The sequence below is a fragment of the Crocodylus siamensis genome, chromosome 5 (genome assembly GCF_052110815.1).
Source record: "Crocodylus siamensis isolate JL-2025a chromosome 5, ASM5211081v1, whole genome shotgun sequence".
In the NCBI taxonomy this organism is placed as follows: Eukaryota; Metazoa; Chordata; order Crocodylia; family Crocodylidae; genus Crocodylus; species Crocodylus siamensis.
Window position 1 is genome coordinate 100,129,789 of NC_143399.1, and position 16,773 is coordinate 100,146,561.

Here is a 16,773-nt window from a genome sequence, read left to right on the forward strand (position 1 = left end):
ACCCGGAAAAATCATGAAGCAGATCCTTAAGGAATATATTGTGAAGCATCTAAAGGAGAAGCAAGTGATCAGGAACAACCAAGAGGAAGTCATGCCTGCCTTTCCTAATTTCCTTCTATGATGAAGTGATAGACTTTGTAGATTGCAAGGCACCATCTTTGACTATCTCCTACAACATTATCACAAGCTGTGATGCTGGGTTTTGAGTTGCCAAGTCTGGCGACGCTTGAACGTTGAGGTGTTGACCAGAGTCAGGAGGAATGATCAGAATTCAGGTACAATTCAGGTCAGAAGCCAAGAAATCAGTCTGCGACTGGGGTCTAAGAACAAGCTAAGCGGGAAAGCCAGGAAATCAGGCAGAGAGCAGAATCAGAGAGAAAGCTAGGTCAAGAAGCCAGGAGACTAAGCAGAGAACAGAGCTAGAAAGTAAATAAGGATGAGATGTCATGGGATCAAGCAGAGAACAGAGTCACAGCACGAGCCAGAGGGAACAGTGAAGCAATCTGAGATGAGGTTGCTTTCTGTTGCCCAGACATTTCCTGTTTCAACTCAGGGGTTTATATGGTGGAAATAGATGGTCAGCTGACCCTGGCCATCCACTCCAGTGCCAGTGAGTGGGGCAGAGAGATAGGCCCTGTTGGGGGCTTCAGGCTAGCCTTGACTTACCTGGGTGACCAGCTGGTCACGCAGGCCAGGCCAAGACCTCAGTTTTGAGGCTGTGGCCTGAAACACGCGAAGGATATACAGAGTAGATGAAAATAATGTAAGGTGGGTACACAACTGGTTGAATCATCATGCTCAATGAGCAGTCATCAATGACTAGCTGGAAAGAATTATCAAATACAATTTCCCTGGGGTCCATCCTGGAGCTGGTATTGTTCAACATCTTCCTAAATGATTTAGACAATAGGATTGAGTGCATGCTTAGCAAATTTGTACATGACCCCAAGTAGGGTAGTTTCAGATGTAACAGAGTACAGACCTAAGATCCAGAATGACCTGGACAGACTAGAAAAATGGTCTGTAATTAATCAGATGAAATTCAGCAAGGACAAGTGCAAAGTCCTGCAGTTAGGACAGAACAATTGCATGCACAAATATAGACTGGGGAATGACTGGCTTGCCTGCAATACTGAAGTGAAGGACATGGGGATTATGGTGGGGGGGGGAGGCAAAGCTGAATATAAGCCAATGGTATGTTCCTATTGGAAAAAAGTCAACAGTATCCTGGGTTGTATTAACAGAAATGTCACTTGGAAATCAAAGAAAATACTTCTTACGCTCTATTTAGCATTTGTGAGGCTTTGCCTGGAGTACTGTGTCCAATTTGGACTCCACACTTCAAGAAGCATGTGGCTAGATTGGTCAGAGTTCAGAATTCATAAAAATAATGAGAGGCATAGGAAGAGGATTTATGAGGAAAGTTGGAAAGAGCTAGCATTATTTTTCTGGAGACAAGAATATTGAGGGTAGATTTGATAATAGTCTTCAAATACCTGAAGGGAAATTATAAAGTGGATGGAGATGGATCTTTTCTGTGGCTGTTGGAGATCAGACTAGAAACAATGGTCTCATGATGCAGCAGAGGAAATGTAGGTTAGAGATTAGGAGGAACTTTAACTCTGAGGGTGGTCAAGAAGCTACCTAGAAAAGTAGTGGAATCTCTAACCCTGGAAATTTTCAAGAGCAGATTGAACAGACACTTGCCTGAGACAGCTTATGCAGGGACCTTGACCAGAAAGTTGGACCATGTGACGTCTCTTCCAGCCCTACTTTCCTATGATTAGACAGGAACAATATTCAGAGAGGTTTACACAAGCTTTTCACTTAGGTTAACAACACAAGCCTCTAAGCAAGCATGAAGTCCTGAAAAGTTATATTCTTGCATCCAAACTTCATACTAATTTCAGTTAGTTTGTACATTTTGAACAGAACCCCGCCCCGCCCCCCCCCCCCCAAAAGCCAATATATTTACTTTTGATATTCAGATGTACTTCATGATATTGTATAGTATGTTGTTTCAGGAAAGTGTGAAAGAGAAATAGGAGTTTTATGCCCTGGTATTACAGAAACAATTTCTAGTTGACTTACTGAAAGAAACTGATTCTGAACTTAGAGAAGGTTTAGCTATTCCATATGAGTTGTTACAGCAATTAAAAATGGGACAAAATTTTCAAAGATTATCTTGAATAATTTCTCAGCTCTTAAGCTAGTAACACAGAAAATAAATAATTTATTTGGGTTCTCATTCAAATAATTGATCAAAATTCAGATTTTAACAAGTCCATCCCACATGCTTCCCACATGCTGCTGGGGACAGGAGGAGCCCATCCAGATCAGCACCGGCCAGCAGAAGAGGCAGTGGAGCTGTGCGCCACTCAGGACTGACAGGCACAGGTAGGGGGAAAATGCAGATGAGCCCCTGCTGCTCTGGCCAGGCTTGTCCCATCCCAAGCAGCACATGGCTCCACCAGTGCTTCTGCTAGCTGGTGCCAACCCAGCTGGGCTCTTCCCATCCCCAGCAGAAAGTGGGAAGCCAGGTTCAGCTGCGTGCTGCTTTTCCTGGCCGGTGCTGACCCGGCCGGGTCCTTCCCATCTGGAGCAGCATGTGGCTGCCGGGGACAGGAGGAGCCCGGCCAGGTCCGCACCAGCCAGCAGAAGTGGCAGTGGAGCCACGTTTTGCTGGGGATGGGACAGGACAAGCCCAGCTAGAGTGGCAGGGGTTCAGCTGCATTTTCCCCCTACCTGCGCTGGTCAGTCTCAAGCGGCACATGGCTCCTACCATTGTTTCTGCTGGCTGGTGCCAATCAGGCCAGGCTTGTCCCATCCCCAGCAGCTTGTGGGAAGCTGGCTTCAGCTGCATGATGCTCTGGATTGGACGGACCTGGCCAGGTCGGCACCCACCAGCAGAAGTAGTGGTGGAGCTGTGTGTCGCTCAGGACTGGCTGACTGAGGTGGGGGGAAAGTGCAGCTGAGCCCCTGCTGCTCTGGCTGGGCTCATCCTGGCCCAAGCGGCACATGGCTCTGCTGCCACCTCTCCTTTCTGGTGCTGACTGGGCCAGAGCTGCGGCCCAGCTGCTGCTTCCCCTCCCCAATACGGGCCCAGTCCGACCCCACATAGCCCAAGCAGCACTGCACAGCACAGGGAAAGCCTGCCCAGCAGCCACTTTCCTGGGTTTACCTGCAGGGCAGGGCCCTTTCCAGTCCTGTGCAGCAAAGCAGAAGCTGGCCCAGACACTTTTTCCCGTCACCAGCGCCACAGGTTCTGGCCCAGCCTGCCCTAGCCCTCTCAAGCTGCGAACGTGGCCTGAGCCAGGGGCGGAGCGAGGCCAGCTGTGTCAGGCTGAGGTCAGGGTTGGTTGCCTCACAAGTAAACAGCCTGAGGTGCTGCAGCCAGCAGCTGGTGCCACTGGAGGCTTTTAGAGTGGCGGCCACCATTACATGCATTTTGAAGGGGTTCTGTGGGCCAGAGGGAAGTGCATGGTAGGCCGGCTTGTGGGCCGTATTTTACCCACCCCTGTCCGAAAGGATATAAGGACATGTGGTGCTAAATCAAGATTTGCTGCGGCATTGAATTTCAGCTTACTCGAAGCACATTAGCTCAGCAAAACATATCCTTTCTTGTCTAAATACACAAGTGACTCATACCACTTATTATTTTGTAGTTTGATATAAGAACAGGTTGTATGTACTCTTGTCATGTTATAAGTAAAGTGCAAAAATAACTTATTCCCAAATATTACTTTGCCAAACAGAATGTATTCACTCATGATTTTTACTTGTTTGAAGTGAGGACTGCTTTTATCTCAATACAAATTCTCCAGTTTGCTTTCATGTCTCTAAAATGCACATACATTATTTTTATTAGGAAACAGTCATAGTGAACATGCTGTTATCTGGTTACTTGTTTTGCCATAGAATCATAAAAACATAGGCCTGGAAGGTCCGCAGGATGTCATCTATTCCAATCCTTGCTTGTCCCTCTCTCAAATGTTTGTTTAACCTGCCCTAAAAATCTTCTAAGGATAGAGACTCAACAGTTTATCAAGGTGCTCTGTTCCAGTGCTTAACCACCTTCATATCTGGAAGCTCTTTCTAATATCTAATCTAAATTTATGTTAATTTACTTTCAGACCACTGTTTCTTGTCCTGTCCCCAGTGAATACAGAGAAGAGTCTCTCACCCTCCTCTTTATAAGAACCTTTATGCACCTGAAGACTGTTAACAAATCCCACTTTAATCTTCTCTTCTCCACTCTAAATAATTATGGGGTTAAAACCTTTCCTTCTAAATCACATTTCCTAGACGTGTAATAATTTTTGTTGGTCTCAGCTAGTGGTTCACTATAATGCCCAGGCCTTTTTACACAGTAGTCAGGCCTTGCCACTCATTTCCCAAGTTCTTATTGTGCATTTTATTATTTCATCCTGAGTGCTTTGCATTTGCATTTGTCCTCAGTGAATTTCATCTGACAAATGGAAAGCATAGTCTGAAAATAATTTAGTGTAGCAGGCTCACCTTTCAGAGCTTGGGTTGAGTCCCAGGCTTGAAATCCTGCTGTTCTGGTTAGTGGACCAGGAGAAATAAAGTCAAGCCCCTTTCCTGAGGGGTAGGGGGAAAGAGCTTCCCCAGGCCTGACTGAAGACTGTAAACTGTCAGGTCCGGAAGACTTCAGGGGCAGAGCCCTGAAGTACATAAAAGGAGCTGTGTGCCCAGATGCAGCAAGGGACTCAAGAAGAGTGGAGCCAAGAAAAGTTGGGGAGCTGTCCCTCAGCAGGCAAGGCCCAAAGCTCCTGCAGCTGCCACTGAAGGAGCAGCTTTGGGAGCAGTGCAAGACCTCTCGGGCTGTTGATGTCACGTGGGGATGGTGCACAGAGACCTGGCTTTGGGAGCTGGAAGCGGCGGTTTGAGCCTGTAACCCCAGCAGGGCCAGCAGGCCATACAGTGCGCAATGTGACATTTTTAAAAGCCCATACATAATTACATTTTCTTAGTTATAAAATTTCATTTTAACTTACATCTCCTTTCCAACCCAATACTTTCTTTCAAGAAGTTTGATTTAAATCTTCTCATCTACTCCCTTCATATGTTTTAAATATTCTTATTTCATTCCTTCTGCCTTTATTCAAGTTGTGCATACACATTAACAGAATACTGATTTTAAATTCACTCTTCACTTTTAGTTTGTGCAGTACAATCTATACCCACAAGATTTAATATTAAACAAACTAACATGAGAAGTACTAATTGATGTGTGTTAATCTATGTGAAGACTTAAATCTAGCAATATTTTCATATTGTTGGTTAGGTTTTGAAAAATTAATTAATACATTAGAATAGCCGGAGTTATTTTCATTTTTTAATAATAGCAAAAAATACTAATCCAGTGATATATTATAAGTAAGGGGTTCCAGACATCTTGTGAGATATTTCCTTAGAATTCATTTCAGGGGATCTACTAAATATGGGCTTGAAATGAACTCTGTGACATAAGATCATTTACATAAAACATGGTTATGAATTACCCTAAAATTAATTTTGCATTGTGACTGTCAAATTTTCTGGGTAATATTGGAACAACTGTGCTGCTTCCTGCTGTATTTAGTGTTTTATATTACGTATAATATAAATGGGAAAAAAGAATTATACCTGGTTTTATCTAAATTTGATGTACTTGGATATTAATTAACATTGAATGCTAAACATTTTAGAAACGCAGAAGATTTAAGTAATTACTGTTTTTGGATAGTTTGTTCCCTGACTCCTTTTCCTGTTCTAATACTCACAAACATTTAAAGGTTCTAGTGGGGAAGGTCATGTTACTGCAGTTTTTGCTTCATTAGGTTTACAGATTACAACACACATTTCCATTGTGGCATCTGCTTGTTCTACAGCTTTCATAAAAAAAAAGCATGTTAATTATATCCACTGGGACACTTCCAAAGACTTTTGCTTACCTTCTTCAGGGAAATAATTCCTTCTCGTGTCTCTCTGTCAGTGGATATGGAGAACATGCCAGAGCCATCACCGTTTATGATGGTGTACTTCATGTCTGCATTCAATCCAGTGTCTGCATCATTTGCCTTGATTTTGCCTACTGCTGATCCAACTTGAGCTGATTCAGGAACATACAGCTGGTAATGTTCTGGGGGGAAAAAAATTAAACAAAAGATTGGTGGATATTTCTAGTCAACCTAAACAGTAGAATTTCAATGTACTCAGCAGAAACCCATCATCCCCACTAAACAAAGAACACAGTTTTCTGGAGAAACTGATGGTCCTAATTACAGAACTCAAACCTATTTTTTACATTTACATACGGATAAATCTATACATCATCTGAATTCAAGCTACCAGGAGTACTAAATTTCTTACTTAGATTCCTGAATACATTTAGACTAAAATTTGGATCTCAGGGAGTTATTTGTTCAAAACACCAATTACTTTATGAAACATTCAAAAACTGAAGAATCTTTTGTTGTTGTTGTTTGTTCAACATGAAATCTGGATATTTCACTGGAAGTTTATTTAAAATTTTGGTGCAATAATTTATTATATTCGGTCAGTGACAAAAAGTATAAACCATAATTTTTACCTTCAATAACTTACCATCAGTAACAATCATATTATTATTAATAATTGTATTATTTTATTAAAGAGCCTGCAGATCTCTGTATGCCATGGGAAACTCTTTCCATTTAAATCATTTGTCCCTGCTGAACCTGCAAATTTTTCTTCCCACAGAGAATCTTAATAAGCTTTTGATATTTTGGCACTGTTACTGGGTATTGTACATGTTGCACAGAAAACGGAAGATTCCCACAAGGTAGGCTCTGTGAAAGAAAACTCTTAATTTGCCACCAGCAGAATCACACCTCTCCATCAATCCTGGTACAGAGAATGCATTAAGAGCATGATATGGTGGGGTGTGGCTGCAGCATATAGTATTGTGGCGATTCCAGGCAACGGTGCAGTCAATTTGGAGTCATGAGAGACTTCTATAACTTAGACAAAGTATCTAAGCTTCATTGGAGAAGAAAAGGGCCATGAATGAGGGCAGTTCAGTCCAAGGCAGCCTAGCATCAGAAATGCACACAGATGTTTTATGAGGCATCAAAGGCTCTATTTCACAGAATATTTTAAAAGCATATTTGAAGAGTGACAGTAATAGACCATAGGGCTTTTATCTCTAGGACACCAGTTCAAATCTTTTCTGAGTTGACAGTGGTACAATCATTACCTTCTGAAGACATATTGGTAGTATATGAGATGGTGTGGTGGTCCTTGCTAAGTTCCCAATTAAAAAAAAAAATGTTCACCTCACCAAACACATTGGGACAGTTAAGTTCTACTCAATATGCTTGCTGCCAGCCTAAGCAGAAGGGCTGAATCACAAAGGAAATTGCACTGCCTTCACACACATTTCAAACAGGACTAAGGACTAGTGAAAAAAGACAGTATTGCTTCCTGCCAGTATCACAGAATGTCATGGAAACCATGTTTCAAAACTGACTGCATTTTTGTATAGACGGTAAGAACATATGGTAAGGACTGCATGAAATTACTTAAAGAGATATAATAAACCCTTATACTTCACTGCATGAAGCAACCTCCAACTCATAGTAGAAGGAATCTCAATGAGAAAGCTATTTCACAGCTACCTACAGCTGCTTCTTACATTTTCTTGAAAAGCTTGTGGAGTTACCAACTGCCATACCCATCAGTATATATCTGCAGTAGATCTAACACAGCACAAGGTATGATTACACAGCAAATGTTGTGTTAACTGGCACCTTACAAGCTGGCACACTCTGTCAACCAGCATCCTGACTTGTATGGGGTTGTAAGGGAAAAGTGAAACTGAAAGTACCTACTGTGGCACTTCCGGTTTTGCGGCGCCCCTGTGGCCCAGGGGAAAGCAGCCTGTGCTGCCAAGCCCCCATGGTCCAGGGCATAACAGGCTGCACAGGTCCCCCTCCATGTCCCGCAGGGCCCACAGGGCCTGCAGGAGGGGTGTCGATGTGGCAGGAGGGGCGGCATCATGGTGGGAGGGGCAGCAACACCCCAGATGCGTTGGGACAGGCAGCAGCCAGAACAGGCAAAGACGCCTGTTCGGGCCACTCAGTTATCCAGCATATTTTGTTATCTGACACCCTCCATTCCCTGTGGATGCCAGATAACAAAGCTTTTTCTGTAACAAGTATTATCATAGCCAGACTACCTGTAATCTAGCTATCCAGGACAACAGAAACAGTGTCAATATATTAGGGTCTGGCATGTTCTACAAACCAGTGTGAACATACAAAATCCCCAGAAGTTTTAGAAATCTTCACTGTTGTTCATTACACTAGCTACATCAACCTAACATGTATCTGCTAGCATGTACGACAATCACACCGTCATTTTGCTGTGTAAATATAAACCTAGGTGTACTAACAATCTGATGAGGCATGACAATGATTAGGCTTCTAAAGGAGCACCTGTTTTGTGGTTTCATTTTCCAGTATTGTCAAGCTGCTTATTCCTATCCTTGCCCTTGCTTTACTAACATATAAATGTTCCTATGGACACACAAAACTTTTTACATATTAGTCTGAAAAAGTGCAGTATAAACATAAACAGAAGCTGAATTCATAGACTTACTCTCACACACACACATACGTATATGGAAATGTGGACAATATAAATTAAAGTACACGATAATTACAATAGCAACAATAATAACAGTAATAATGATAAATGCAATGACAAAGGCTCAGTCTGTTTTTTGAATGATCAGATGTCTCCCCAGTTAAAAAAAAAGAAGATATTTATGAACTGGTGTCTTAGAGTCTTATCTGCAAAGCTGAAGAATCCACTTTAATGACACGGGAGGCATATACCCTAAGAAAAGTTTTAAAGTGAAAGAGAAAGACCAGTCACCTTGAAATAGTGCCTAGAAGGTAAGAGTAAGATGTGATGGTGGAATTTACAGTAGAGAGAAGTTAAGGATTACGGTAACTATAGAAAAGAAACAGAAAAATAAATAAAATGTAAAATGGAAGCTGCAAACTGAAGAATGAGACTGACTTCATTTGCCCTGATAAGAAGGCATTATAGTATTATGAGAATAACCTAAGGTTGTTAAAAAATAGTAGGGCTGTGCAAATCTTCAGTTGCTGATTCAATTCAGTGGAGATTCAGCCTGAATTTGGCAGCTGAATCTCCAAATCCAAATTGAATCAGGAGACCTTTTAATCTATCTGAATTGAATCGAAACCCTCCAAATCGATTCAGAGAGATTTGATGATTCGGACATAGACACAGCTTTAAATGTTTTTTCTATATACCTCAAGGTACCAGGCAGCTTGTGAATGCTGAGATTCTGGGGCAGATTGAGCATCCCACGGGAGCATGTGAGGGTCCCCAATGCGCTCAGCAGGGGACCCAGAAGTGGACTTCTGGTACACTTCCAGGTCCACCGGGGATTGTGTGGGGACACCCTCCCCCAGCTCGGTGACTGGTACCTCCTGGGTGTGGGAGGGCACCTGGAATCCCCCTATGGTTGATTGCAGAGTTGGGAGGGTGCCCCCTCTCACTTGGTGGCAGACCCACAAGTGGACCAGAACTACTTCCGGTCCACTTCCAGGTTCAGTGCCAAGCACGCAGGGTGCCCCCACCCCGTGCTCCTATGGGATGCTCCATCCACCCCACCACCGCAGCATTCACAAGCCACGCCTGGTACCTCAAAGTATGTAGAAAAAAAAATTTAAAGCTGTGTCTATGGCCAAATCACTGATCCTTCAAATCAGCATCAAATCTTCAGATTCGGATTTGACCTAATTGAATTGGGACAGTGATCCAAATCAATTAATTGAATCACTGCCCCCAATTTGGGCTTCTGCAGCTCCTGCTTGTGTTTCAAGATAATTTGCATCATCACAGATCCTCACAGGACGTGAGAGGCTCCAGACCAGCTAGAAACTGACTGTCCAGAAGAATTTTCCATCTATTGAGTCCTCAGTGAGATCCTAAGAACTATGAACTTTCATTTCTACCCAGGAGAATCTTTACAATCTTTTCTCCAATGCCTGATGAAGGATGCAAGCCTGAAAGCTTGCGATTAAAGAATTCTTTTTGCAAAAATCTTGTTGGTCTAATAAAAGATATCATCTCTACTACTAGTCCTGATTTTGGTTTTTATATGTCACTTTAACGTGCAGTAAATAGGCCACTGTGCATTAAAGCACATGGGTAGGCACACCCAAAATGAAGGATTTCTAATTCAGATAGGTCCTACTGTTATACAGGCTCATGAAAATAATAAAAGGATAGGGATGTGGGAAGTATAGCTTTGTGTGATGAACCACATGGATAAGGAGGCAAGTTGACCTGGAAGAAGAGATGCCGAGTGCTGGTCATAGGCAATTCCATCCTGAGAAGTTTAGAGGGTCCCATCTGTTGCCAGGATCCCTTGACACATGAGGTCTCCTGTCTGCCCGGAGCAGGGCTTAAGGATGTGACAAAGATGATCCCAGCCATTATCTGGGCCAATGATTACTACCCCATGGTCCTAATCCATGTGGGCACTAACGATGTGGCCAGGAGCAGCCCAGATCACCTGATGGGGCAAGCTGAAGGAGACAGGGGTAGAGGTGGTCTTCTCATCTGTCCTTCCAGTGAGTGGACATGGGTGACACCATGAGACCTGTATCAGAGAGGTCAACCTGCAGCTTCGGAAATGGTGTCTCGAGGCAGGCTTTGGCTTTTTGGACCATGACCCATAGTTCAGGACAAGAGACATGCTCGGGTGGGATGGGCTTCACCTCTCCCCAAAAGGTAAGCGTGTGTTCTCTTTCAGGTTGGCTGATCACCTCTGGCAGGCTTTGAACTAGGCTTGTGGGGGAAAGGGGAGGATGAGGACAGGTGGAGCCATGGAACACTGAACAAAGAGTCATCCATAAGAACATCCCATCCAAGACAGGTGACAAGCACAAGAAATATCCAGGTAAGAGATAGGGGCCTGGACAGTCCTGGGAATAGGGGGGCGGTGCATGCACCTTCAGGAGGCCTTAAATGCCTCTTCACCAATGCTTGTAGTATGGAGAACAAGCAGGAGGAACTGGCCCTCCTGCTAGCTAACACCAACCCAGACATAGTGGGGCACACTGAAACTTGGTGGGATCCAATGCACAACTGGGTGGTGAACATCAAGGGCTATAGGCTGCACAGGAGGGATAGAACATGAAGGGAAAGTTGGGGTGTGGCGCTCTATGTCAAAGAGCAATATACATCCTCAACAAACAAGACTGGGTCAGAGGAGGGGCAGACTGAAGTGCTCTGGGTCAGAATACAAGAGGGTTGGGGAGAAAGGGACTTAACGGTGGGGGTCTACTACAGGCCACCCAACCAGGGAGAAGAGCTAGACTGGGAATTCTCCGGTCATCTTGTGGAGGCAGTTAAGTCAAAGGATGTGGTGATCATGGGTGTCCTAAACTATCCGGACATCTGCTGGGAAGAGCAGTCAGCCAGGTCTGACCACTCACGTAGGTTCCTAGCTGAGTTACAGGATCTCCATCTAACCCAGGAGGTGCACAGCCCCACCAGGGGAAATGCCTTGGTGGACCTGGTCCTGGCCACAGGCGATGACCTGGTGAGGGGACTGTGGGTGCTCGACCACCTGGGCAATAGCAATCATTGCCTACTGGAATTCACCATCCAGTGCAGGGTGTCAAAGGCCTACAGCAAGGCAGCAGCCCTCGACTTCAGGAGGGTGGATTTCAATGAAGTAAGGAGACTAGCTGGGGAGGCTTTTAGGTCCCAGTGATGAGGAAAAGTACTGGAACAAGCAAAAAAAAAATTAGGCCATAATAAGGAGTATAAGTAAAGGCCAAAAAACAAAGGGACCTTGAGATAAACTTACTGAGAGACAGCTAGAGAAAACATGTTTAGTCTTGCAAGACTCCAGGGTGATTTATTGTCAGACTACCAAGAATGTATTCAGGGGAAGGCTTCTGTGTTTCTTTTTCTCACAAGTATATAAGAGTCTGTATCCTGCAGCTGGAGAGAATTAGTCAGCCTTGCTTCTTCTCCCATGGCCATGAAAAACAAAGCACTCTGTTAGCCAAGCAGTGATCCTGTCATGATTTCCATATCACCAGAAGGGAGGGAAGTTGGGAGTTGAAGAAAAGTGGTTGTTCCTTAAGGAGATGATCCTTTAAGCCCCAAGGGTGACAATCCCAACATGGATCAAAGGGGACAAGAGTGCTCAAAAGCCCCCATGGCTCACCAAAAGCATCCAGGAACATCTAGCAGACCTCCTGAGGCTAAAAAGAAAGGCCTACAAAGAACGGAGGATGGGATTCATCTCCAAGGAGGAATTTTTTGTACTGGTCCGGTCCTGCAGGGAGCAAACCAGGAAAGCCAAGGCTGCAACTGAACTCCAACTAGCTTCAAGCATCAAGGACAATAAAAAGTCCTTTTTCAGTTATGTGGGGAGCCGGAGGAAAAGCAAGGGCCACACTGGACTCCTGCTGAACCAGGTGGGATAACTGATGCCCAGGAAAAAGCCAATCTATTAAATGGGTACTTTGCATTGGTCTTTCATCAGCCCCATGGGACGTCCATGCCCCCTACGGGACAGGGAGGTCTGGGTGAGGGAGATCCCCTGCTCTCCATCAATGCTGACCTCATGAAGGAAAACCTTGAGAGGCTGGATACCACCTTCAGTGGGCCCTGACAATCTACACCCCCAGGTACTCAAGGAACTGGCTACCATTATAGCCCAGCCTCTGACATGGATCTTTGAAAACTCCTGGCACTCTGGTGTAGTGCCTGAAGACTGGAAGAAGGTCAATGTGGTGCCTATCTTCAAGAAAGGGAGGAAAGTGGATCCAGCTAACTATAGGCCCATCAGCTTGACTTCCATCCTGGGGAAGGTCTTAGAAAAGTTTATTAAAGAGGCCATCCTTAACGGACTGCCCAATACTAACTTCTTGAGGGATAGTTGGCATGGCTTGTTGCGGGTAGGTCTTGCTTGACCAATCTCATTTCCTTCTATGATCAGGTGACCAATCACCTGCACAATGGAGAAGAGATTAATGTCATATATCTTGATTTCAAAAAAGACTTTGATCTGGTATTCCATCCATGATCACCTCTTGGTGAAACTGGCCAACTGTGGCCTTGATCCACCATGATTGGCTGGCTGGGGAATTGGCTCCGTGGTCAGACTCAGAGGATGGTAATTGATGGAAGTCAATCATCATCGTGCCATGTGACTAGTGGGGTCCCCCAACGCTCAGTTCTTGGATCCATATTGTTTAACATCTTCATTAATGATGTGGATATTGGAGTCAGAAGCAGACTGGCCAAGTTTGCTGATGACACCAAACTTTGGGGCAAAGCATCCACACCAGAAGACAGGAGGGTGATCCAGGCTGACCTGGACAGGCTCAGCAAATGGGCAGATGAGAACGTGATGGTGTTTAACACTGAAAAATTCAAGGTTCTCCACCTTGGGAGGAAAAACCTGCAGCATCGTTATAGGCTCAGCAGTGCTATGCTGGCTAGCACTATAGAAGGAAGAGACTTGGGGTCATCATTGACCACGATGAACATGAGCCTGCAATGTGATGCTGCTGCGGATAGTAAAGCAAACAAAATGCTGGCTTGTATCCATAGATGCTTCTCAAGCAAATCCCAGGACTTCAGTCTCCCCTTGTACTCAGCCTTGGTGAGGATGCAGCTGGAGTACTGCATCCAGTTTTGGGCTCCACAATTCAGAAATGATGTGGAGAACCTTGAGAGAGTCCACAGAACTGCCATAAGCATGATCAGAGGTCAGGAAAACAGACCTTACGATGACAGGCTGAGAGCCATGGGACTCTTTAGCCTGGAAACGTGCAGGCTCAGTGGTGATCTGATGGCCACCTATAAGTTTATCAGGGGTGACCACCAGGATCTGGGGGAACGTTTGTTCACCAGAGTGCCCCAAGGGATGACAAGGTTGAATGGTTATAAACTACTGCAAGACTGTTTCAGGCTGGACATAAGGAAGAATTTCTTTACTATCCGAGCCCCCAAGGTCTGGAACAGCCTGCCATTGGAGGTGGTTCAAGCACCTACATTGAACACCTTCAAGAATAAATTGGATGCTTATCTTGCTGGGATCCTATGACCCCAGCTGACTTCCTGCCCTTCTGGTGGGGGACTGGACTTGATGATCTTCTGAGGTCCCTTCCAGCCCTAATGTCTATGAAATCTATGAAATAAAGCTAAAAAGAAGGCATACACCCAAGGGAAGGGTGGGGCCATCACCAGGGAGAATTATACCTCCTTGGTCCGAGATATTAGGGGGGCTGTTAGGAAGGCTAAGGTAGAGATGGAACTGGGATTAGCGACCCAGATCAAGTACTTTTTAAAATATATAGCAGGTAAAAAGAAGGTACTGGGTAACGTGGGACCCCTACGGGACATGCTAGGAAATCTGGTGTCTGCACCAGATGACAAAGCTAATCTCTTTAACAATTTCTTTGCCCATATTTTTCTGAGCAGGGACCAGGTTATCCCCCCCACTGGGATCCTTGATGATCCCAGGGGAGGCACAGCCAGGCCCAGGGTCAGTGAGGACCTAGTCAGGGAACTTCTGGTGGGACTAGACATGTTCAAATCAGAATGTCCTAACAATCTCCACCCGAGCGCTGAAGGAATTAGCAGAGGACATTGAGGGACTCCTGACATGGCTTTAAGAGCACTCATGGTGCTCTGGTGTGGTGCCAGAGGACTGGAAAAGGGCCAGTGTGGTGCCCATTTTCAAAAAAGGGAGGAAGAAGGACCCAGGAAACTATAGGCCCGTTAGTCTTACCTCAGTCCTGGGGAACCTCTTGGAGAAAATTATCCATGTGCACATCTGCGAAGGACCAACAGGGGAGATTATGCTGAGGGGCAACCAACATGAGTTCATTAGAGGCAGGTCCTGTCAGACCAACTTGGTGGCATTCTACGACCAGGTCACAAAATCCTTAGATGCAGGTGTCGTGGTGGACGTAGTCTTTCTGGACTTTAGGAAGGCCTTCAACACTGTCTCTCACCCCATTCTCATTAAAAAATTAGGCGACTGAGGTGTCAATGCCTACTCAGTCCTATGGGTCGCAAATTGGCTGGAGGGCCACACCCAAAAAGTGGTGGTGGATGGTCATTTTCAACCTGGAGGGATGTGGGCAGTGGGTTTTCCCAAGGGCTCAGTCCTCGGGCCCGCACTGTTCAACCTCTTCATCAGTTACTTGGGCGAGGGAGTGAAAAGCACCTTGTTCAAATTTGCAGACAACACTAAGATGTGGGGAGAAGTGGGCACACTAGAGGAGAGTGACAGGCCGCAATCAGACCTGGAGAGGTTACAGGGGTGGGCGGATGAGAATAAGATGGGTTTCAATACTGAAAAGTAAAAGGTATTGTGCCTGGGGAAGAAGAAACAGCAGCACACCTACAAGCTGGGGAACTCCTTTCTCATCAGCACAGAGGCAGAAAAGGATCTTGGAGTCATTACTGACTCCAAGATGAATATGGGCCGACAATGTGGGGACACAGGAAGGCTAACCGCACTTCGTCATGCATACATAGATGCATCTTGAACAGGTCCAAGGAGGTGATCCTTCCCCTCTATGTGACATTGGTCAGGCTGCAGTTGGAGTACTGCATCCAGTTCTGGGCGCCGCACTTCAGGAGGGATGTGGATAGCATGGAGAGGGTCCAGAGGAGGGCCACTCGCATGATCAGGGGGCAGCAGGGTAGGCCCTATGAGGGGAAACTATGGGACTTGAACCTGTTCAGCCTACACAAAAGAAGGCTGAGAGGGGATCTGGTGGCTATCTACATATTGATCAAGGGGGACTAGCAGGCAATGGGAGAGTTCCTGTTCCCCCAAGCACTACTGGGAGTAACGCCATCAGCCATAAGTTGATGGAGAGCAGATTCAGGCTAGATATCAGGAGGCACTACTTCACAGTCAGGGTGGATAAGATCTGGAACCAACTTCCAAGGGAAGTGGTACTAGTTCCTACTCTGGAGGTCTTCAAAAGAAAGCAAGATAGACACCTAGCCAGGGTCATTTGACCCCAGCATTCTTTCCTGCCCATGGCAGGGGGTCAGATTTGATGATCTGCTCAGGTCCCATCTGACCCTACCAATTACAAAACCATGAAATTATGAAGAATCACTGGGGAATATGGAAAATAATGGCAAAATCTAAAAAAGAAACTATTTGCTTAGTGTGTAGTTTTGATGGATTTGGGCACTTAAAAGAAAGATAGAAAGCCACAAGTCCAGCTTAAGAGTCTCTCATATATCTCTCAGTAAAGCTTTGCTATTGTGAAGGAAGGATGACCACATTCATGGGCCAGAAAGAGCAAGCATTATTCAATAGACCAGCACTGAGGTCACTTCCATGAGAGGGGCAGTTCTTTGATTTTGTCTTGACTTCCAGTGTTGTTTTTGTATTTTATGCAATGTGTATAAATGGTTGCCCATACTTCCAGGGCTGAAGTTCCTCTGTCCAGGGAAGTCCTTCCTTCACATGCTACAGTCATTTTCCCCCTTGCATAGAACAGAATACTCTTCCCAATACTTAAACAACTTGGACTGTCATATTAGCCCTATCAATAAGCACCAAATATGCATCAAATATCTCAAATGTGCATCATCACCTGGTAAGCAATTTAAAAAAAAGCATAACATGCTTACAGCTGAAGCCAAAACAGGTTGCATCTAAAATTTTTCATCTGTTTTTGGGGTACT

At 45.0% G+C, this 16,773-nt stretch overlaps 1 protein-coding gene across 2 annotated transcripts in view; it reads right to left on the reverse strand.

Moving 5' to 3' along the window:
- The window catches only part of CDH18 (cadherin 18), a 1,127,064-nt gene that overhangs the window by 72,436 nt on the left and 1,037,855 nt on the right, over positions 1–16,773 (reverse strand). For both annotated transcript variants that reach the window (XM_090049911.1, XM_090049912.1), the window contains one exon: positions 5,958–6,145. In XM_090049911.1, coding sequence (XP_089906037.1) covers positions 5,958–6,145 — 188 coding nt within the window. The remainder of the gene's footprint in view (positions 1–5,957; positions 6,146–16,773) is intronic.